At 44.6% G+C, this 22479-nt stretch overlaps 1 protein-coding gene across 1 annotated transcript; it reads left to right on the plus strand.

Annotated features, from left to right (window-relative positions):
* Positions 1 to 556: 556 nt before the first annotated feature.
* Positions 557 to 3242, plus strand: GME (GDP-D-mannose 3',5'-epimerase). The gene is made up of 6 exons (XM_086516717.1): positions 557 to 1124; positions 1515 to 1611; positions 1694 to 1823; positions 1931 to 2063; positions 2152 to 2359; positions 2894 to 3242. Exons 1-6 carry the CDS (start codon positions 709 to 711, stop codon positions 3053 to 3055), a joined length of 1146 nt encoding a protein of 381 aa, XP_086372843.1. The 5' UTR covers positions 557 to 708; the 3' UTR covers positions 3056 to 3242.
* Positions 3243 to 22479: the final 19237 nt, after the last annotated feature.

Raw genomic sequence — 22479 nt, forward strand, 5'->3', positions numbered from 1 at the left:
TCTAATCACTTTTGATGATCTAGATTACTCGATGGACAGACTTGAGGTAGGCTAGGATTACATTGGCAAACCATGTCCACTTCTTTCCTTCTTCCCGTCAAGAAGGTGTTCAGACTTGCTCAACCTGGCATGTTATATTGGACCACTTTCAAGACAACCTCAACCTGACTCTAGCTCATGCTTGGTAAAAAACCTCAACCAATTTGCGAGCATCTAGTCCTAGCCAAGAAGTGAGAGCCAGAGCATTTCCGCAATTGTGTGTGCCTTACAGTGCTAGACCCCATGATATTGAGAGGAAAAGCATATTCGGGATGAGTAAGTGGATAGACATGATTCTTTGTACCGGACGGAAAAGCATGCTCTTCGTACGACCACCGGTGGTGTACCGGAGTACCTTGCAAAGCACCTCTTTGGAAGAGCATGCTTTTTTCCTGCACGGCTGCGTTAATAATTTCGGACACGTTTAGCCCACGTCTTGATGTAGAAGATTTGTAACTCTGAAGTGAGAAAGTGAAAAAGTGAAGCTGTTAAAAGAGAGCATGCACATCGCAAACTGGGACTTCGAAGGCTTTTTGCCGATCCATCCTCTCCTCCACAAGCCAAAGCGAGAAGGCACGCGTTGAGATAGAGAAGAAACGCAGACTGCACGCGCTTGTACACGAATTCCCTCTCTCTCTCTCTCTCCTCTCTCTCTCTGCGCAGAGAGCCATGGCACCGAACGGTCTCCCCATTCCTTCCTATGGCGAATACACCTATCAAGAGCTGGAGCGTGAGCTCTACTGGCCCGATGCCAAGCTCCGCATTTCCATCACTGGTGCTGGCGGTTTCATTGCATCTCACATCGCTCGGCGCCTGAAGAGCGAGGGGCATTACATCATCGCCTCAGATTGGAAGAAGAATGAGCACATGACGGAGGACATGTTCTGCGACGAGTTCCATCTTGTGGACCTCCGCGTTATGGACAACTGCCTGGCGGTCTCCAAGGGGGCAGACCATGTTTTTAATCTTGCCGCGGACATGGGTGGCATGGGCTTCATTCAGTCAAACCACTCTGTCATCATGTACAACAACACCATGATTAGTTTCAACATGCTGGAGGCATCTAGAATCAATGGTGTTAAGAGGTAAGCGCCAGCAGTGCTGTTTTGTGGCGTTTTCATAGGTTTTGCCAGCGGGTGTTCCTGTTGCGCAGACAGATTGGACCCTTTTTGTTGTGTCGGAACTGTGTGTCACTGTTTGCCTTTGTGGGTTTGAGTTTTTCATTGCAATTGTTGTCTTGTCTATAGAAGAATTCATGGCGTGGGGTTTTCTTGCTTCTTTCGTCAGTTGTGGGTATCAATGTTACAAGCATGCCTTGTGCACTCGACTCCGTTGCTGTTTGGAATTTGGCTCCCTTGTTTGTTGCCCTTGGCTTTTATATGAATTTCTGTCCACGCTCAGAACCAAGATGTCGAAGCTTGGTCAGATTTTACTTTGTGTTGTCATGGGGTATAACGTTTTTGTTCGAATTGCAGATTTTTTTATGCTTCAAGTGCGTGCATTTATCCAGAGTTCAAGCAACTTGAAACTGACAATGTCAATTTGAAGGAGTCAGATGCATGGCCTGCTGAGGTTAGGTCTTGTTTCCCTGGCAATAGCTTGCTGTTTTGGTTTATTAAGATATGAGACGAGATGAGTCTGTTTTGTGTTCCAGCCACAAGATGCTTATGGGTTGGAGAAATTGGCATCAGAAGAGTTGTGCAAACACTATACCAAGGATTTTGGGATTGAATGCCGGGTTGGCCGTTTCCACAATATCTATGGACCTTTCGGTACCTGGAAAGGTAGGCCTCTTTTTCTTGCACCCATAGACCCGTTGGGGTGTAAGACAACCAAACCAGCACTACTACTCCTACCGGTTTGGTGTCTCATGTGGACTGGTTGTCTGTAGGTGGGCGTGAGAAGGCCCCTGCTGCCTTTTGCAGGAAGGCGTTGACATCTACTGATAAGTTTGAGATGTGGGGAGATGGCAAGCAGACTAGGTCTTTTACATTCATAGATGAATGTGTGGAGGGCGTCTTAAGGTTTGTACCTGCGGTCCTGTCAATAATTTATTTATGCTCTCCACTGTTCCACTTGTGCATATATGATGTGTGCAAGAGTGGCTTGCAGGTTAACAAAGTCCGACTTCAGAGAGCCAGTAAACATTGGTAGTGACGAGATGGTGAGCATGAATGGAATGGCCGACATAGTGTTGAGCTTTGAGGACAGGAAGCTGCCCATCCATCACATTCCGGGCCCCGAAGGTGTCAGAGGCCGCAATTCTGACAATACATTGATTAAGGAAAAGCTCGGATGGGCACCAACCATGAAACTGAAGGTTTGTTGCTGATTGTTTTTCTATAGTTTTTGGCAAGGTTAGGTTTGTTTGTTTTTTTTTAATATATAACTAAACGTAAGGAAATTATATTAAGAAAGATCAGGAATTACATCAAGAGGCAGGCAAGCCAGCCTCGGGATAACAAAAAACAACAAAACATCTAGCAGGGCAAAGTTCCTCACATCAAGTGGCGGCTTAGCTCGTCTGGGGATGACAAAACCGGAGTAGAATACAGGGTAAAGCTTATTGTGCAACCTGGGAGGTTAGGTTTGTTTTTGTATGTTTGTCTAGAGTTTGGGCATTGATTTTGTGAGCAGGATATGGGTTTGTGTTTTAGGTAGAGCATCTGTTGGAATTTTTTCCCCAAATGTCAATAAGCTCATGAGTGAAATGGCCATGAATATGCACCTTGAGAGCTTATAAAGAATCCATTTTCTATAGAAATATTATTGTTTGCATTGAAATTTGAGTGATTTTTGAGAGGTCTCGAGTATTGACATTGTGGTGGTCTTTGCACATATGTCTTTTTGACAGGATGGCTTGAGGATTACCTACTTCTGGATCAAAGAACAGATTGAGAAGGAGAAGGCACAAGGCATGAGTTTGGCAGCCTATTCGTCCTCAAAAGTTGTGCAGACGCAAGCTCCTGTGCAACTAGGTTCTCTTCGTGCAGCCGACGGCAAGGAGGGGCTGTAATGTGTTTAAGAAGCCCTTGAGTTGTATTTATGGGAGTCTGTTAGGAATAGTATTCTTAGGTTCCTTTACATGGCTACTGCTTATCTCACACTTCTTTCATTTACAAGCAGATGGGGTTATTTTAACTAAGATTACGCCTTTTTGGGTCTATGTTACTATTCAAAGAAAGAAGAGAGTTTTGTGATTATACTGGCGATTGCTTTGTGCTTATGTCGAGTTTGTGACAGTTGCTTCTGTTGAAGATTAGGGTATTTCCATTGATGATGTAATGAACGTGCCTCTTACTGTGTTCGCTATGTTCATTTGAATCATTGTGCATGGGTGGGTTGGAAAGTGGCAGGATTCTTTTTATCATGGATGAGGTTCTTATATGTTCTCTATGTATGTTTTGGGATTTTTAAGTTCTTGTCCTACTTATATGAGCATCTATGTGGAATGCTTAAGCCTCCTGTTTGAACAAACACCTAAATGATCGTACTTTAACGCCAGGCTAACTACAGTCTGTGCATTTGAAATGTTAAAGACTTCGTGCATCATTGCGCACTTGAAAACCCCAAGGTGACACTTAGAACTGGGAGATTTGAGTGAGTGAGATGGAGAATCACTCTTAAGCTATTACCCCACACCCCTTCTTGCTCCTCATATGCACAACTTTTGTGTCTCGAGATAGACATCATGATTCAGTCCTCTATGTGGAATTGCTTCTCAAGCAATAAAAGTAACATTTCTAGACATTTCACCCCAAAAAAGTTCATCAATACGATTATGCCCAAGTCAAGCTAATTTACATCCCCCCAATCAAGTTGGTGTAAGTGAGCATGGATATTGAAGTTTCATACTTTACATTGATGGAGCTCTGCAGATTCCTACACACATCGTGCAAGTGTGATGAGGAAACATGTAATGGGCATTGAGAACCAGTGCTCTAAAAAAACTTTTTTCCAAAAACTTGGCAAACCTGCGAATGTGAAACAACAAAGGTAAATTGACAAAATTTGTCACCTTCAAAAATAAAATTTAGAGGTAAGTTTCAAAATTTGTAGGTGGGATTACACTAAACCTAGGTTTTTTTTCGAGCATTGTTGAGAACCCTTCTTGAAGGGGCAGCATCTTGTACAATCTTGCCAATGCTTTTATGACCACACATAAAATGTCATTCCAATCTCTAAAAGACACTTTAGAGTGATTGAACAAAAAACCACGGACTTAGGATGAATTCTCTCTCTCTCTCTCGATTGAAGAGACAGAATACTCCCATAAATGGGCTCTAGAGTTGGCAGGAATGGCAATGCCTTAGTGAAGCGTTGCATTTTGGGTGCAATGGTCCAGAAGCGTTGCATTTTGGGTGCAATGGTGGACCATTGAATAAGCTTGCTGCTTAGTGCCACATGGAAAGCTAGTGATGACAAACTTTCTTTTTTACTATTTCTTGTAGGTCCTTGTTAACACATGTTGACATTTGTGTACCTCTCTCTTTAAAAAAGGGCATTAAGTATTGAGTCGCCCACAATCTTTCTCATCCTCTTTCACCTTTTTTTAATGGCCTACTCGAAAAGGCCTTAGAGAATAAGGGATTAAGAAGTGCATTCATCTATGAGTTTTTATCCAATGATGTGACCTAATCTTTTCATTTGTAAGAGTCATCAAATTGTTTTATTATTTCGTATGTTTATTAGACCTATCTTTTCTTATGAAAAAACCATTTTTTTATGGGTCTTATTATTTTTGGACTACATAAGTAGTCCTTCATAAAGGGTTGGATTTTGGGTGCATCTCCGGACCATTGGATAAAGCTTGCAGATTAGTGCCACATGGCAAGCTAATTGATAATACATTTAAAGTATTTCTTTTAAGCCTTTGTGAGAGGGTGTTGACATTTGTGTATCTCTCTCTTTAAAGAGGGGGCATTGAGTATTGTGCCAAACATTATTTTTTGTGTTTTTGAAGTAGTAATCTAAATAGTTCATTGTTATACTTTTTTTTAAAACATAATATATTATAAAACGCGTGTAACTTTCTATTTTTCGCTCTCATAAAGAAGCCTCTTATTATGAAATTCTTCTCAATAGCCTTTATGTAGGCCATAGTGAATTTTCTTCTTGTTATTTTACTTTTCACTTTAATTGTTTTAAAATGTTAATGCGAGTCTTTTACCTTGTTGTTTAAGTGGGACCATTCGGAAGACATAAGGCATTTGTGACTATGTGTGTATAATGAACAATACAAAACACAACAAAAATGACGTGATTTTAGGCAATTATTAGTCTTACTATGTGTAACTCTCACCCCCCCTTAACTTCAGGAGGCCATCGTGCCTCCTCACCTTGTTTGTTCATTTAGTAGAACAAATGCCCAACTTTGACTATGCCTATGATTTTTAATGGCAGCATCATGGATTCACCTATGTTGCAGTAAAGCTTGCAAAAGTCGTGAGGGTTTCTTACTCAGATTAACACAGTAGTAGGTTGGTTAGCACCGTAGTTTATGTCTTTAACTTGCACCCCAACCATGATACTAGAGACCGTTTCAACCTTCTTGTCTTTGCCATTTTAGCAATCAAATTTGGATACCACACAATGCATGACCTTGGCTCTTTGGTATTTTATAGGCTTTGGATCTCCAATACCGGAATGGGCTCGGTTAGTTCTTCCATAAGAAAAAGTGAAGCTCCTTGTCAGGAATTGGCTTAGTTTACTCATGACATAAAAAGCCAAAAGGTTGTTTGAAGCTCTTAACTACCCCAAGATATGAAAAGATGTACAAGTCAAAGGACTTTAAAATCCTCCATTGGATGTGGAAAGGTCTGATGGTTCAATGTAAATTTGGTGATAGCAAGCTTTGGACCATTAGATCTTAGATCCAAGGGCTAGGAAGGAAAGATAAAAACTGTAAAATGTGGTGCATTTGATCTTTGGAAAAAAAAAAAAGGAGGGGGGGGGGGGGGGGGGGTCTAGGTAGGAGGATGACAAGGGTTTGGATAGATGCGGAAATTGATCTCAATATAAATAACATTTTCAGTGTTAGGAAAATCAATTTCACAAATGTACAAAATTCCCATTAGGGTAGATTCAAAGAGGAATTCTTCCAAAATAACCATGATTTTTTCGCAATTTAACACTATTTTCTTCAATTTTCAAAGGAGATTCTCTCCTTTTCCCCACCTTCAACAACTGACTAATTTGATTTTTCAACGGTTAATGAAAACAGGGAAAACTAAATCCATTCTTGTAATTCCTATATTAGTTACCATGAATTTTCCCTCCGTTTAAATAATATGCACTTCCCTTATGTAGTTACTATTTTTATCACACTTTTTCAAAGCACACGAGCGTTGTGCAACTACCAACGGACTTTTTTCGTGCAAGTTTTTGTCACCAAATTTAAAATTTTGTTCAAGCTACAAAATAGTCCTAAAGAAATAAAATGTCATTTCAATCTCTAAAAGTTACTAAAGTGATCATACAAAAAACCTAGGACTTATGATGAATTCTCCTCTCTAGGCTGGAGTTCATGTAAATTGTTTGGCTCTATTAATTTATTTTCACTCACAATGGCTAGTTGTTAGGGGGGAGAAAAAAAGGATTTTCTTTAGAGGTCCTAGAGGGCTACAACTTTGAGCATAGATTATAGTAGGTAAGAGTTGAATCTCTATGCCTCATTTTTGGACTGCATAAGGCCTTAGTAAGTGTTACATTTTGGGTGCAATCGTGGACCATTGGCTAAGCTTGCTGATTAGTGCCACATGGCAACCAATAATGACAAACTTTTCTTTTTACTATTTTTTTTTGTAGACACTTGTTAGCGGGTGTTGACCTCTCTTCGAACAGAGCATTCAACATTGAGTATTGGGTCACACACAATCTTTTCATCCTCTTTTACCTTTTTTTTGGCGTGCTCGAAAAGGCCTAAGGATTAAGAAGTGCATTGATACGAGTATGTCCCTATGATTTTGGAAAAAGAAAATAAAAGCCGAATCTAACGAGATGCGTGAAAAATTTCTGTTTCCTTCCTTCGCCAGTTGACCTTGCGCCTCTTTCTGTTGATCATGACGCATGCACCTAGAGGGCAAAAGAGATGCAGAGGGCCAACCACTACAAGTCGAGGAAGGTAGTTGGCGCAGGTAGACGCAAAGTTGGGAGGGGTTGCAAGAGTATTTTTATAAATTTGAAAAGGATGGTTTTTGGACAGTGAAATCAAGAAGATGAGTTGGTTAGTGCAATGTCTTTGGCTCAAGTGGATCCGAGTTCGAATTTGAGAGGAGCTTTTTGTGTTTCCTTTGTGCTACTCTGCCAGAAGAGGCGGTAAGCAAATCTGGAAAAGATCTATCAGATGAGGCATCTGAGAAGATTCTTTGCAATAAAAGTGAGAACGAACCAGTAGTATGTCCCTAAGTAAGCGAAGTATTGACTGGAGTTTGATCGCACGATGTGAAGTATTGACTGGAGTTTGATCGCACGATGTGAAGTATTGACTGATTGAAAGGGCGAGGCAAAACACGTGGCGGATTGTGCTTTCTCCGGCGCTCCCAAGTGAGCTCACAGTTGGAGAGAGAGAGAGAGAGAGAGAGAGAGATGAGAAAAGGACGAGGCGCTCTCTTTTTTTGCCTTCTCTCACGTCACCTCCCCCTGACATGTGGCGGTTCCAACCCTAAACCGGTCGCTGCTCGGGCAGTGTTCTTTGCACGAGAGAGCGAGAGAGAGAGAGAGAGAGAGAGAGCGGTGCAGTGAGAAAGCAGCAATATCCGGTCCACAAGCAAACATGAAGGAGAAGAGAACTATAATCTTTCTTTTGTGAGCCCACTTAAAGTCTGCGCTAAGAAGAAGGATTTGTACCAAGGCAGGAGGGGATTGGTAAGCTCACTTAAAGATTGTGCTATGAAGAAGGATATTCGTGATAGTGGGTTACTTGAAAAAAACACATACTGAGGCAATACATTAATCAATATGTATGTATGCCTTGCTAGACACTCGAACGCGATTTGAGGGACAAAAACATGCTTTGGTCGGAGAGAGATAGAAGAGAGAGAGGGTATCGTAGGACAAAACGCATCGCATGTATGCTAAGGAGACAATGTAAACAATGTCGTAAGTACATGTGCTCTTGTCAAAACTACACAAACGAAGATTGCATGGGGTCGAATATGGCTATAGTCTCTGAGTTGTTGCAATGTGACATCAGCTTATGTTAATGCGACCTCAGCTTCTTATTGCCATAATGAAGAGCAAAGTTGGTAAGCGAGGCTAGCTCTTGCCTCAGGCGACTGTTCCCTGCTACCTGGCAAGTCGGCGAGAGAGAGAGAGAGAGAGAGAGAGAGAGAGAGAGAGAGAGAGAGAGAGAGAGAGACGCGGGGGGGGGGGGGGGGGGGGCACGTAGCAAGAGAGATAAATGACATTGAGCCGCAAGGGCAGGGAAAGGGGGCCTGGGGCCCCGCCCCAAACGCAGAGTCTCGCCTTGCTAGAGTGGCTACACCGGAAGTGAAATTAAGAAAAGAGAGAGAGAGAGAGAGAGAGAGAGAGGGTATCGTTGGACAAAACACCTTGCATGTATGCCAAGGAGACAATGTAAACAATGTCGTAAGTGAAGGTGTTGTTGTCGGAACTACACAAGCCAGGGTAGGATAGGCAGACGGGATCAAAGCATGTGGTTGTGGGAGAGGAGGAAGACTGCATGGGGTCGAATATGGCTATAGGATCTGAGTTGTTGCAGTGCGTTGTTAGCTTCTGCCAATGTGACCCCCATGCGACCTCAGGTTCTTATTGCAATATTGCAAAGCAAAGTTGGAAGGGGGAGGCATTGACGACACGGCAAGGTGCTACAAGTGTCCAAAATGGCTGTGAAGGGCGAGGGAGGGGTGTCCAATGCCAGCATGGACAATTTCTAGCCATTGTCGGACACCACATACATGCGAGAAAGTAGGATACATACTAATATTCGTGATAGTGGGTTACTTGAATTAACACGTACTTAGGCAATATGTTAATCAGTATGTATGTTTGCCTTGCTAGAGTGGTTACACCCGAAGGCGAATTGAGGGATAGAGACAAGCTTCTTCCGCAGAGAGATAGAAGAGAGAGAGGGTATCAAAGGAAAAAATGACTCGCGTGTTTGCCAAGGAGGCAATGTAAACAATGTGGTAAGTGCAAGTGCTATTGTCAAAACTACACAAACCAGGATAGGACAAGGAGACACGGTCAAAGCATGTGGTTGTAGGATAGGAGAAAACTACATGGGGTCGAATATGGTATAGCCTCTAAGTTGTTGCAGTGCGTAGTCAGCTTATGTCAATGCGACCTCAGCTTCTTATTGCCATATTGAAGAGCAAAGTTGATAGGGGAGGCCAGCTCCTGCCTCGGGGGAGTGTTCCCTGCTTCTTGGCAAGTCAGAGAGAGAGAGAGAGAGAGACACAGAGAGAGAGAGAGAGAGAGAGAGAGAGAGAGAGGTCCCACAAAGCAAAAGAGATAAGTGACATTGAGTTGCAAGGGCAGGGAAAGGGGGACCCACCCCAAACGCACAATCTCGCCTTGCTAGAGTGGCTTCACTCGAAGGCAAATTGAGGGAAAGAGACAAGGTTCTACAATGGATCAGAGAGAGAGAGAGAGAGAGAGAGAGAGAGAGAGAGAGAGAGGGGGGGGGGGGGGGGGGGGGGGGGGGGTATTGTAGGACAAAACACATCGCATGTATGCCAAGGAGACAATGTAAACAATGTCATAAGTGAAGGTGTTGTTGTCTGAACTACACGAGCCAAGGTAGGATAGGCAGACAGGATCAAAGCATGTGGTTGTGGGATAGGAGGAAGACTACATGGGGTTGAATATGGCTATAGGATCTGAGTTTTTGATGTGTGTTGTTAGCTTCTGCTAATGTGACCCCCATGCGACCTCAGCTTCTTATTGCCATATTGCAGAGCAAAGTTGGAAGGGGGAGGCATTGATGATGCGGCAGGGTGCTACGAGTGTCCAAAATGGCTATGAAGGGTGAGGGAGAGGTGCCCAATTCCAACATGGACAAATTTCTAGTCATCGGCTGACACCATGTTTTTTTTTCCAGAAAAAGATCTATTAGTTAATGAAACTGCTCATAGGGCTACAACCGCCTCTACAAGAGAGGGCTACAACACTCATGAGGGGGAGACTCTCCCAATGAAAAAACAACATATGTACAATGAGGCTAAATCAAGAGATGGGAGGAGAGAAGAGCCACACAGGTGGACGGTAGTTCCATCTAAGCACACCCTGGACCATGGTGAAAAAAGGCCCAAAGCGCCAGAGTCGAAGGAAAGCCTCTCTGCGCTCCCGCATACGGTCGGAGCTGCCCTGGAGTCTCTCGAACTATCCTCTGAGAGTATGGATCAGCTCAAGCCAAATATTTCGAACACTCTCTGCTGGTGGTACTAGGCGAGCATCGAAGATGCAGAAGCAGCGGGCCCACCAAATGAACCAGAGTGTCAGGCCGCAGATGAGCTCCCAACACTCCTCTCTCTCTCACTGCACCACTCCTGTGGAGTAAGCTCTGTAGCAGGCTGGAGTGTAGGTTGACCCCCCTGCATCACTATCATCCTGTTTTGGTGGAGGATATCTCAAACTGAAGTGTCGGGCACGTGAGAGTGGACCAAGAAGCTGCCCCCAAGTGTATTGCCAATCTGTCGAAAGAGCTAGCATCAGCCGAAGAACACAAAGCCAAACCTGCTGTGCCAAAGGACAGTCCCAAAGACAGTGACGCTGACTCTCCACAAGATGGTCACAAGCTGTGCATGATGTCGAGAGACCACTATGACAAGCCAGCTCCCAACTGTTGTAGCTCAATGTGCAACCAGCCCACTGAAACAAAGTGACTCGCCTCGGCTGTTTGGAGTCCCACAACCTCTCCCAAAAAGCTGACAACAACTCGGTTGTGAGACCGTGCTGCAGCACGACGAGCCTCTCTCCGTGCTACGAGTATGTGATGTCCCAGTCGAACAGTGTACTGGAAGAAAGGGACACCTGGATGATCTGGTGAGGAGAGAGGATCCCTCCAAAACCACTCTCCAGGATACCACTGCACTCGTGCTAGTTGATAGCTCTCCCAAGTCCACGGTCTCCACTGGCCAGCAGTCTCTAGAGCTGCTGAGTCAGAATCTATGACACAGGTCTTCCCACAGATGCCCACAACTCGGATCCTCTGAAAACAGCACTCTACCAACTGTGGGGCCTCTATTGAAACTCGGTGTAACCAACCCTCACCCTGTAGCTCGAAAAACAGGGAGGGTACACTCTCTGAGCAAGCCTGAACAGCACTCTACCAACTGTGGGGCCTCTATTGAAACTCGGTGTAACCAACCCTCACCCTGTAGCTCGAAAAACAGGGAGGGTACACTCTCTGAGCAAGCCTGAACTGCGATGAGAACCTCCAGTCTCGTGAAGGCCCCCATCCAACTGGGCACTGTTGACTTGAGAGGAGCAAGCCACTCAGCTAGTACTGCCGCTGAGATGTCCTGACACATACTCTGCACCCCTCTCATGCCCTGTAGCTAGATGCCCTGCAGCTCCTCTAACAAGCCTGAGAACTGTAGCCAGCCACCTAAAGTGCATGTTGGACCCTCTGCCATGGGACCCCAGGAAACATGAGGCCTACTACCAACCAAGTGGTCTCTCTGAGTGCTAAGCATGGGGTTCCAAACTAGGGGTTGTTGTCTCAGGCGCTCCTCCGTGCAAGTAGGCTGACGCTGCTCCAGGCCTCTCCGCAATTGCTCCCAGGATCAGAGCAGACTCACAGCAAAGCGGTCCTCGAGTCTCCTGCTCAAGCCAACTTTGCGTATCTCTATGAAAATCCATCGGTCGAGGGTCGCTAGGGGCCTCCAGCCTAAGGCACTATGGCACTAAGCCACTGAAGTAAGAACTCCTTCTAGGGCTCCTGTTAACCCTCACGGCTCACGGACACCCCATCACCTACGACGGAAGTGTATTATGTATTTAGTAGAGTCAGGTACCGGGCTTGCCGGACCAATAGGAAAAGGGTAAGAGTGATCGCCGATGAGAGGCGCACTCTAACTGGGACATTCAAGGGATTAGTTGGCTAAGCATGGGCACCCAAGTGTGAATGGTGTGAGCTCATATAAAAGCCAACTAAACCTAAAATTCACTTATTCTCTCATTTGTGCAATAGAAGAGTGCTCTTGCTCCATCTCCATCTCCATCTTCTTCTTCTTCACCTCCTTGTGTGTGTGTGTGTGTATGTGTGTGTGTGTGTGTGAGAGAGAGAGAGAGAGAGAGAGAGTGCGATCGAGCATTGCGACGATGGCACGACAGCGGCGAAGCGGTTGAGCACGGCGAAGCGGCGGCTCCTTCTTCTTTGCGGCGAGGAATCCTCCACGAAGCAAGCGTAGAGCGGTGAGTGACACACCATCGCTTTCTTTGAGCTTACTAGTTAAGCTAGTTGTGTGCTTGGAGCCGTCTGTGGCTCGCACACAGTGTTAGGCAAGTCCCTTGCTTCGACAGTGCGGCAAGGAGCACACATTTTTGGCGCCGTTGCCGGGGAAATGCCCTACACTAAGCTCGGTTAAGCACCTTACGCTTTCTTGTGATGCAATTTCAATTGAAGGATTTGTGAAGAAGAAAGGTGTGTGGTTGTGTGGAGAAGGATTTGTGAAGAAGGAAGGTGTGTGGTTGTGTGGAGAAGATTTTTGTTACACTGTACTGTCTTTTTTGTTTTCTGTAAAGAAGGAGTTACAATTTTTTTGCAATGTACTGTTAGAATTAAGGTATTAGCTCTGGAGTGTTAGTTCTGTAAGGTTCAATGTTAGTTCTATAAGGTTAGTTTTGTAGATCTGTTAGCTACTATAGTACTGTGTAAACAGTGTTAGAGTGTGTGTGGCAGTATCTCTATTAGCTGTAAGTAGATAAGTTAGGTGTAGGTTAAGTGTGTGTGTGCGCGCGTGCGCGGCGCGGCCGCGGAGACTTTTTTTTTAAAAAAAACTTTTAAAAAAATTTATTTTAAAAAGAAGGATCGGGCTGGGGATCATTCCCCAAGCCCAAGCTCAAACCCAGACCTCAGTCCTCAGTTTTAAAATATAGTTTATACACCTTTTTATATTTAAAAACTATTTTTAGGATTTCGAGGACTATAAAGACTATTTTTAGGATTTCGAGGGCTTCACGTAGCCAAATAGGGAGCTGTAAAGCACGGCACGTTCCTTTAGCCAAAACGCTCGTCTTGAGCTATTACACGCTATATTTTGTGGCTTGGTTACAAAAAATAACCAAGAATAACGAAAAACTTGGGTTATAAACACCTTAAAAAAAAAAAAAAAAACTAAGTGAGCGGCCTTCACGGGCACTCACCAACGCGTTTAGAGTGTGGAGGTCACATGTACCTACACTCTGGACGAGTGTTAGAGCACGAGCATATTGGTAGTGCCTCCATTTACGCGGGCACCCATTATTCCTCCACCCTAGGTTCTGGACCTTCGGCCGGGACTCAAGGTAGCGCGAACCAAGATCCTCATATCGCGTCTAGTGATTCTTCCTCTGACCCTTAGTAGAGCTACTCGCTCCGAACATGCGGTTAATGAAATAAATGAAGGGAGTGGGGAAGTAAATTTGTCATTCATGCCTAAAATAGACCCTATGCTTCTTGAGAGTGTCCATGTGAATGTTCCATCCACTGCACCTCCTGATCCTTTAGGACTATCTCCCTCTGAGGTTCTACTACCCAATGGTAGGAGTCTTGCCGAAGTGCAAGAGATCGAACGCTATATGCAAGCAACAAGGGAGAGGGAAATTGAGAACCTACGAAGGCTTGAACAAAGTCGAGCCCTGAAAGCAAAGGCTCCTATGACAACAATCATGCCAGCCGAGCAACCGAGTGCTCCCAAGGTAGCCGTCACGGAGGGGCAAGCGATGGGGAGCAATAATGCTTCCACCTTGAGGGAAACCTCCAGCACGCCAGGCCTAGATGGGATATTCCTAAACGAAAATTGGGAGTATGACCTACAAGCAGAAGCTTTAACTGATCGGTACACAGGACACACCTATCATGTGGGTTGGTTAGATGTTCTACAATCCACATCGGGTGCTACTAGCATAGATGAGCAACAACAGAAAGTATGTGATGTCCTCCATAGGATTGTCGAGTTAGAAAGACAGAACACAGGGATCAACATGCCTTCAACAGGCCTAATGAGATTCTTGGATACGAGAAAGTCCAACCAACCAACCCTATCACAAATGGAGACTCCCTCAGTGAGCCCCATTGATCCTCCATATGTTGTTTCGCCAGGAGCCTCAGTACAATCTGAGCCCACAAGTGGCAGCTTTACCTTCCCAGATCTAGCTCATCTTTCTCTTAATGACACTACGGCTACCATGCATATCCCAGTGGTGAGCATGACAAGAAGTACACCATGGAGTTCATTTGTTAATACTGCGCCGATGCCTAGTAGCACAGTGCCCCCAACTATACCTACATGTATGTATCAATCATGTGCACCTGTCGTACCTCAGCCTCATGTAGCTCCTACACCTCCGATTATTCCAAGAGCTTACAATCCACAATGGCATTATCCAAGCTCTTATACAAGTGGAGCCATGCCATTTAATAATAACATGCCATAACAGGCACCCCCTATGCCTAGGGCCACGCCTGTAAACTTTGGACCACCGTCTGGTACACCACCATACGAAATATGGGACCCAAGAGCCGCGCGTATGCCAAGGCCAAGGCCAAATCCCATCTCACATGTGGTTCCAGGAGCACATACACCCATTATACCTGCTCAAATAGGAGATTTGGCAGCATTTGCTCAAACTATCGGTCGCTCTATTGCGGAAAACATGCGTAGTACACCTGATAGAGAGCCTAGGAGCAAGGCAGTTCAAGTAGCTAAGCTCACACAGAAATTCAGTGGAAACGGAGATGCTAGAAAGCATATGGAAGTCTTTGAACATGTGTGTGATTCCTTGGAAGAGCACAATGAGCTACATAAGTGTAAGGCTTTCAGTTTGACCCTAAGCAGAAAGGCTGGAGATTGGTATAGAACCTTAAGAGTAGAAGAGAAAATGATCTACTCTACTCTTAGGAGATTGTTCTTGAAAGAGCACATACGAGAGGGAGTACTTTGGGGTGTAGCCTCTCAGCTCCAGAAAGCCCAACGAGAAGAAGGTGAATCCGCGAGAGACTTCATTAGTCGCCTAAAGAATTTGAATTCTCGATGCAATCCAAACGAGCGATTCAACAACAACCAATTGCTCGATAGATTCATTAGGGGACTACGACATGAAAGTATCTATAATGGCCTAGTCATTAGAGGTATCACTACTTGGGAAGGAGTCACCATGAATGCAATCCAATTGGAGGATAATTTAATGATTGCAGGAGAAAGAGTGTCTGCCGAACCGAACTCTAGTAGCTCGCAAGCGTCAGGGCATGAGTCAATGAAGATAAAGCCAATCGTGAAAGAGCAAACGATATCTGAGATGACTTTGGCAGATCTCACCAAGGCCATCCAAGAAAGCCTTAGGGGTAATCGTGCTCCACAAAACATTCATATGTATCCAAGAAGGGAGCAACAATGGTGCTCAATTTGCTTGGGCCCACATACTACGAGTGAATGCCCTACTTTCAGAGTAAAGTTTAACGGGACTTGTAACGCGTGTGGTAGGTATGGCCATCAAGCGAAGGATTGCCTAATGCTTAAACGCATCATGGAAAATAGACCGCCTATACCTTGGGCGGACTCACCTCGAGTTCCTGCATTGATGCCTACCCCACCCATGGAGCAACAGTTGCCATTACAACACATGGTCCGTAGAACCCAAAATGTGGTCCAAACCACACCGTTGCCACCTCCAGTGCTAGGACCGCAACCCCCTCATCCAAGAGTTACACGTATGAACCAAATAGGTTGCGAGTCATCTGGTACTTATGTAGATTGTGAAGAGGACATAGACTCTAGTATCACCTATGGAGTCGACATGCTTGAGGAGTGTCCCATGTACTATATGGAAGACCATTGTGGACAAATCAAACCGGTATATCAAGCTACTGCGCTAGCAGCAAGAGGCCAAAACATTAATAGTTTTTCCCGGAGACCACCTCTTCAATGCTACGAATGTGGTGGACCACATCGAGTAGCTGAGTGCCCCATTAGAATGCAAAAGAATGCCGCACTAATGCAAACAAGTCAAGGGAGTGCATTGGCAATGCCAATACTCACTTGTAATCGTTGTGGCATAGATCATTTGATCGCACAGTGTCCTAACAATCCAAACGCACCGAAAATCACACCATTGAACATAATAGAGATTGTTGATGGGACACCACCAACTATAAACATAGCACCAGTGAATGCACTCACACGGTCGATGCTCCAAAAGCAAAATTACATCCTCGAAGAGAGAGATGCTGCATCCATTGGCTGAGCGAGAAAGAAGAAAACACAAAGAAAGAAATCCCTTAATGCTTCTAGCTCAAAACCTAGTTCAAAGACTAACATAGGGACAGGAGAGGATCCCGTGTATATGAATGACCTTGAGGATGACTCAGATTCGATAGAGACCACGGAGACCAAAACTGTTAGTACAAAGGAAAAAGCCAGTGAGGAGGATCACGAGAGGGAATCACGACAAACACCAAAAGAGTATTCAAAGTTAAACCACCCAGTTGCGAACCCCCAAGATAAGCCACGAGAGACAAAAAAATGAGGATTGCAAGAGAAAGATTGGAACCTATCCAAACCCAACAGTGGAAATTGAACGAGTCCAACAACTGAGGGGTTTGGTGGAAGAAACTCAACGAAAATTAGAACCTGAACCCAAACATATCCAGATTTCAGACACAGTGTTTCCCACACAAGTTCAACCTCACAAGAACTACAGGCCATTAGCTATAACCAGTATCATTCGGGAAGAGAGTGAGGGTAGGACATCTGAAAGTGGACACACACCTTTCCTACTAGAGAGAATGTTAAATGAGGGAATGCCCGACCCCCTTGAGGAAGTCGAGATTCCATCTTCACCATTCTCTTGTCAAGGTCCTACGTCCCACAAGATGCCATTAAATGTTGCCAAGATGATGGATTTCATGTCCTCAGAAACACGTACGACTATCATATCTAAGCTATACGGAGATCCAGAATTATTCCTAGCACTGCGAGCGCTTCTCAATGGAGAATTACAGGCCGGATTACCACAGTTTGCACATATGAACAAACCTGACTCGGTGATGAATGATGAGGAACATTTAGAACCACCATCTGACCTAGCGGGACATGAATCTGTAATTGAAATACCCGCTAACAAGTTGGGGCAATACTTTGAAGGTGATGAATCTAATGCTACTCTACCAATCACTACTAAAGGATTAACTGTAAAGGGGGTCCTTGACGGTGGTGCGGGAGTCAGCATGGTGACAAAGGGTTGTTGGGAGTCTATGGAGAGACCTCACCTTGAAGCCACAAGTGTAGTGGTAAAAATGGCTAATGGATCTATTGTTACGCCTATTGGAATGCTAAAGGATCTCAGGATCAAGGTCTTGGGACACAAGGTTGATACCCAATTGAGCTAAATAGCCCCTATGGGAAAGTACTATACAATGCCTTATTAGATACGGGAGCTAAACACAATTTGTTATCCTATGGAGTTTGGTGTCAATTAGGGAAACCGACCCTATCCCCGAGTACGATGCAAGTCAAGGGCATTAATAAAAAGAAAACTGATATTCTTGGAGTCCTTCAGACCCCTGTTGTCTATGACAATGGAATCATAGTGCAGAGGTTTCTAGTCATGCCTGCGGGAGCTATGGAAGGCAATGTAAACCTGGGACGCACGTAGATGTTGGCAACCAAATGCACTATTGATTGGGATAATGGTAGTGTCACAACGCGACCACTGACTATTACCCCTATCATTCAAGCAAAGTCACCTACGTTGCAAACTCTAGCAAAGTTGAAGGATAGCCAACATTCACAAGCCAAGGTGGTTAACTCGTCTTTGCCGGCTACCCATGAACCTAGCACTTCAACACTTGTAGTTGCAACAAGCAGTAATATTGCAAGTACTCAACCTGCATGACCTAAGAGTACATATCAATGGGTCCCCAAGGCCTTACTTCCAACTACCTCAACCCTCCCATCCATTTCAAGAAAAAAATTCCCTGGAGAACCAAGAGCGCGCTCTAGGAGAGTCAAGACCAAATCACGATGGATTCCAAAACGACTATTAGAAGCCCAAGGCTACTATGATGGAAATGAGAAAATCTGGGTACCTACACATAAAATGTGTCCTTCCCTATCGACAACAAACCCATATGAGTCAAATAGTGTAACGCTAAAGCCAATGGCAGACCGTGGGAAGGGAAAGATCACAGAATGCTACACACCTAGTCCAGAGCTAGTTTGGGCTCCAAGGCAAAACCAATTTATTCCACCTAGCTCAGGAAGGGGGGAGTTCCATGAAGCTTCTAGCTCCTCATGTAATACATCCATAGAGGTAAAAGCTTCTACACAGCCTCCATCTATAGTAGTGGACCTCCATGAAGCTACAAAAGAATCCACACCTCCCAATGTTCCAGAATCACCTGATGAACCACTTCAAGTTCGATCCTAGGAGAGTACCTTACCACCCTTGCAACTTGACGAGGCACCTAGGGTAATAGAAAACTATTGGAAAAAATCCTCACCTATTACCAACTGGAACAATTGGTTTCAAAGGGTGACGAGCTCATTTCAAATGGTATGATCTACCCAAGGAAGGGGGGAGTGTTTGCTGTCAGTCATCATTCGCTTGCTTCCCTCTCAACCTTTCTCCCTGACCTCTTAATCTCCAATCTTAGGGAATGTATATATAAACCCTTATACTCACAAAAACAAGATAAAAAAGTAAAAGAGCAAGAGCCATAACACAAAATCATAAAAACAAATTATGCACAAGAACACGACCCTTGTAATATTTTCACTCTAACCATCATCTATTTGCATGTACAGATATGGCTAGTACGCTAGAGTCATCCACTCCTGCCTTGGGTGAGAGGTACCCTCGTTACTTTTCACAAATATTTCACATGGTCTTTCCAGTGCTTGCATGTAAATGGGATTTGATAGGTACGCTAGCATGTGAGAGGAATTTTGAGGAGTTAGAATGGCTGATACGTCTCTTGACCACGTCTGATCCATACTTAGTAGAGAGCGTTTCTCCCATTGCACAAGCCTACCCTTTTGACCAAGATGACTATAGGCGTCTAATGACCTTCTTAGTAAACATGGGCACCTATGATGAAGAAGAAAATTTACAGGACTACACAGATGGCACATATGGTCTCATGGATGATGACTTTGTTTATCTCGACGAGGAGGATAGGGGTTTAGCCTTAGGGTTTTCCCCCAACCTCTACAATATCCTATTCCCTTGACTCTCTAGGGGGAGTGCAACTAATTAGGTTAGGGTTCCTTATATTTTTTGTTGTGTTCAATAAGTGTTGGTACCTTTTCCCACTAATGTGCCTCCTGGAGGTATTCCTTTTGTTTCCTAGTGTGTACAGGAGCGTGTTGCTATTGATAGGATTTGGACCTTCATGGAACCTTTCTCTCGTTCACACTTCAGATCAAGCGCCACCATCAACACAAACAGGTGTTTCTTGTCCATTAGCATTGTCCCTTATCTTTTTTGCATCTATGATTGTCTGCTTTGATTGTGATTGGTAGCATAATATCCAGCACATTTGCTTAGTATCAAACATTTAATTCAATGTCTTTATTGTCATAATCCCTTGTCTAGGTTTAAACATCAAGCAAGTCCGACTAAGCTAGTTTGACCAAGTTAGGTGTTAGAGATCTTCTCTTAATACCATGGGGAATGCCTTCCTAATAATTAATGGTTACTTAGGTTCTTAATCTGATTTAGGCAGCATTGTGTGAAATGTACTAGGGCTTTCTAGTGAGCTTGGCCCTATTGACCTTTAGCTTAAGTATTATAAAGGGAGTTTACTAGTGTGATGAGCCTGGGGAGGTGTATCAGTGTTATATGACCCCCCAAAGTTACAAAATTAAAATGATGAAAATGAACAAACAAAAAATCAAAGTGCCACATTGTAAAATCTTAAGCTGGAAGAGAAATCTCAGCTTGATTGGGTACTTCACTCACATGTATCGCCTATGGTACTAGAGCCCTAGAGGTTCCCAGTATGGGCGCTTTTTCTTGAAAAGCAAAAAACCCAAGGCATACAAAATAAGCACACACATCAAAATTGAATCACTGTGAAAAGAATTTGGGGGATCAAAGAAAAAGTAATCAGTCAGGCGATGATTTCATGAGAAATTCCTTTTATGGTAGCTTAACTACAAGGTCTTCTAGATATAGCCTCTAGTCAGCCCTCGAACATGAATACTTGGCTCTCGCGATTAAACAACTTAATTGACCACAGAAAATTAAGAAGCTTACCCATGGTATTAATATTCGATCTCTAGTACCTTTCGACCGTCAAATTAGCAACCCCAGACTTGTTTAATTTTTTACCTTTACATCTGTTTATGCATATGATTACATTGCAATTTAATGTTCATTGCTGACAAATTGTTTGAAATTCTTTTACCAATCAATTTGTCTACCTAAAACTGCATATGCTTTTTAATCACTTATGAGAATGCAATTACTGTGCCAATGTTGTTTGATTTTGCAGTGACTGAAGAAGGCTAAGGACATTCATCTCAAATGCTCTTCCACCTCGACGAACGAGCTTCAACTCAATAGCTTCCGAGGACGGAATCTACATCAGGAAGGGGGGCATGTTAACCCTCACGGATCACGGACACCCCATCACCTACGACGGACGTGTATTATGTATTTGGTAGAGTCAGGTACCGGGCTTGTCGGACCAATAGGAAAAGGGTAAGAGTGATCGCCGATGAGAAGCGCACTCTAACTGGGACATTCAAGGGATTAGTTGGCTAAGCATGGGCGCCCAAGTGTGAATGGGGTGAGCTCATATAAAAGCAACTAAACCTAAAATTCACTTATTCTCTTATTTGTGCAATAGAAGAGTGCTCTTGCTCCATCTCCATCTCCATCTTCTTCTTCACCTCCTTGTGTGTGTGTGTGTGTGTGTGTGTGTGTGTGTATGTGAGAGAGAGAGAGAGAGAGAGAGAGAGAGAGTGTGTGTGTGTGTGTGTGTGTGTGTGTGTGTGTGTGTGCGATCGAGCATTGCGACGACAGCACGGCGGCGGCGAAGCGGTTGAGCGTGGCGAAGCGGCGGCTCCTTCTTCTTCGCGGCGAGGAATCCTCCATGAAGCAAGCATAGAGCGGTGAGTGACACACCATGTCTTTCTTTGAGCTTACTAGTTAAGCTAGTTGTGTGCTTGGAGCCATCTGTGGCTCGCACACAGTGTTAGGCAAGTCCCTTGCTTCGACAGTGCGGCAAGGAGCGCACAGCTCCTCTCCTGGAAGAAGTCCTTTGACGATAAACTTCTGTAGAAGGGCTCTGCTCTGCTGTACTAGGTCTATGATCCCCAACCCTCCCTGAGAACAAGAAAGAATGATGACCTGTCATGCCACTTTGGCCCGGGCTATCTGAGTGTCACGCCCTGACCAAAGGAAGTTCCTGATCAACCGCTCGACCTGACTGATGCAAGAACTCGAAAAGATTTAACAAGAAGTGATGTACCACGTAGTAGCCAACAAAACCTGGTTGGCCACTACAACTCTGCGTGCCAAAGAAATTCGTGCGGAGCTCCAATGCAACAACTTCCTCTTGATGGATAGGAGGAGGGGAGCAATTTGCTGCTCGGGAGACAGGTCCAAGCCAACTTGACAACCCAAGTATCAAACCACAGTCCCTAGGGGAATCCATCTGAAACCCGCACCTGGCATCCAATCCGAAGTAGGAGCACTGCCAATCGAGAAATCCAATGTCTTTCTCTACTTGATCAGTGCGCCTGATGAAAAAAGGTCTCAAGAGCCTGCTCACACCTGTGAAGGTTAAGTATAAGGTCGAGTCATCTGCAAGCTCAGCATCCCGTAGCTCATCTCCCCGAATAGGGAGCGCTAAGCCACGTAAATCAACATGCTCATCGCCTCAGCATAGAACAGGAAGAGGAAGGGGGCAAGAGGGCAGCCTTGTCTGACTGATCGTGTGAGCATGAAACGATCACCTCTACCTCCTGACAAAAGTACCTGACTGTGTGCTTGCTTGTACAGAGCTAACACACCTCTGATCTAAGCATGTGAGAAGCCTGCGTAGAGTGCCCTCCAAAAAGTTCCAGTCAACTCTATCGTAGGCCTTCTCAAAATCGAGAAGAAGTATCACCAGATCCTCACCACGGAGCGGTTGACACCATGTTAGCAGCATAGTTGTGCTCTTTGCTGGCCACGGCTGACCTACCCATGGCAACTAGCGCTATTCACAAGAAGAGAGAGAAGCTTTGTTTCATAGGGGCGACGACAATGAAGGATGAGAAAGCA

This window comes from Adiantum capillus-veneris, chromosome 7 (assembly GCF_014529385.1).
Source record: "Adiantum capillus-veneris isolate H3 chromosome 7, ASM1452938v2, whole genome shotgun sequence".
NCBI classification, from domain to species: Eukaryota; Viridiplantae; Streptophyta; class Polypodiopsida; order Polypodiales; family Pteridaceae; genus Adiantum; species Adiantum capillus-veneris.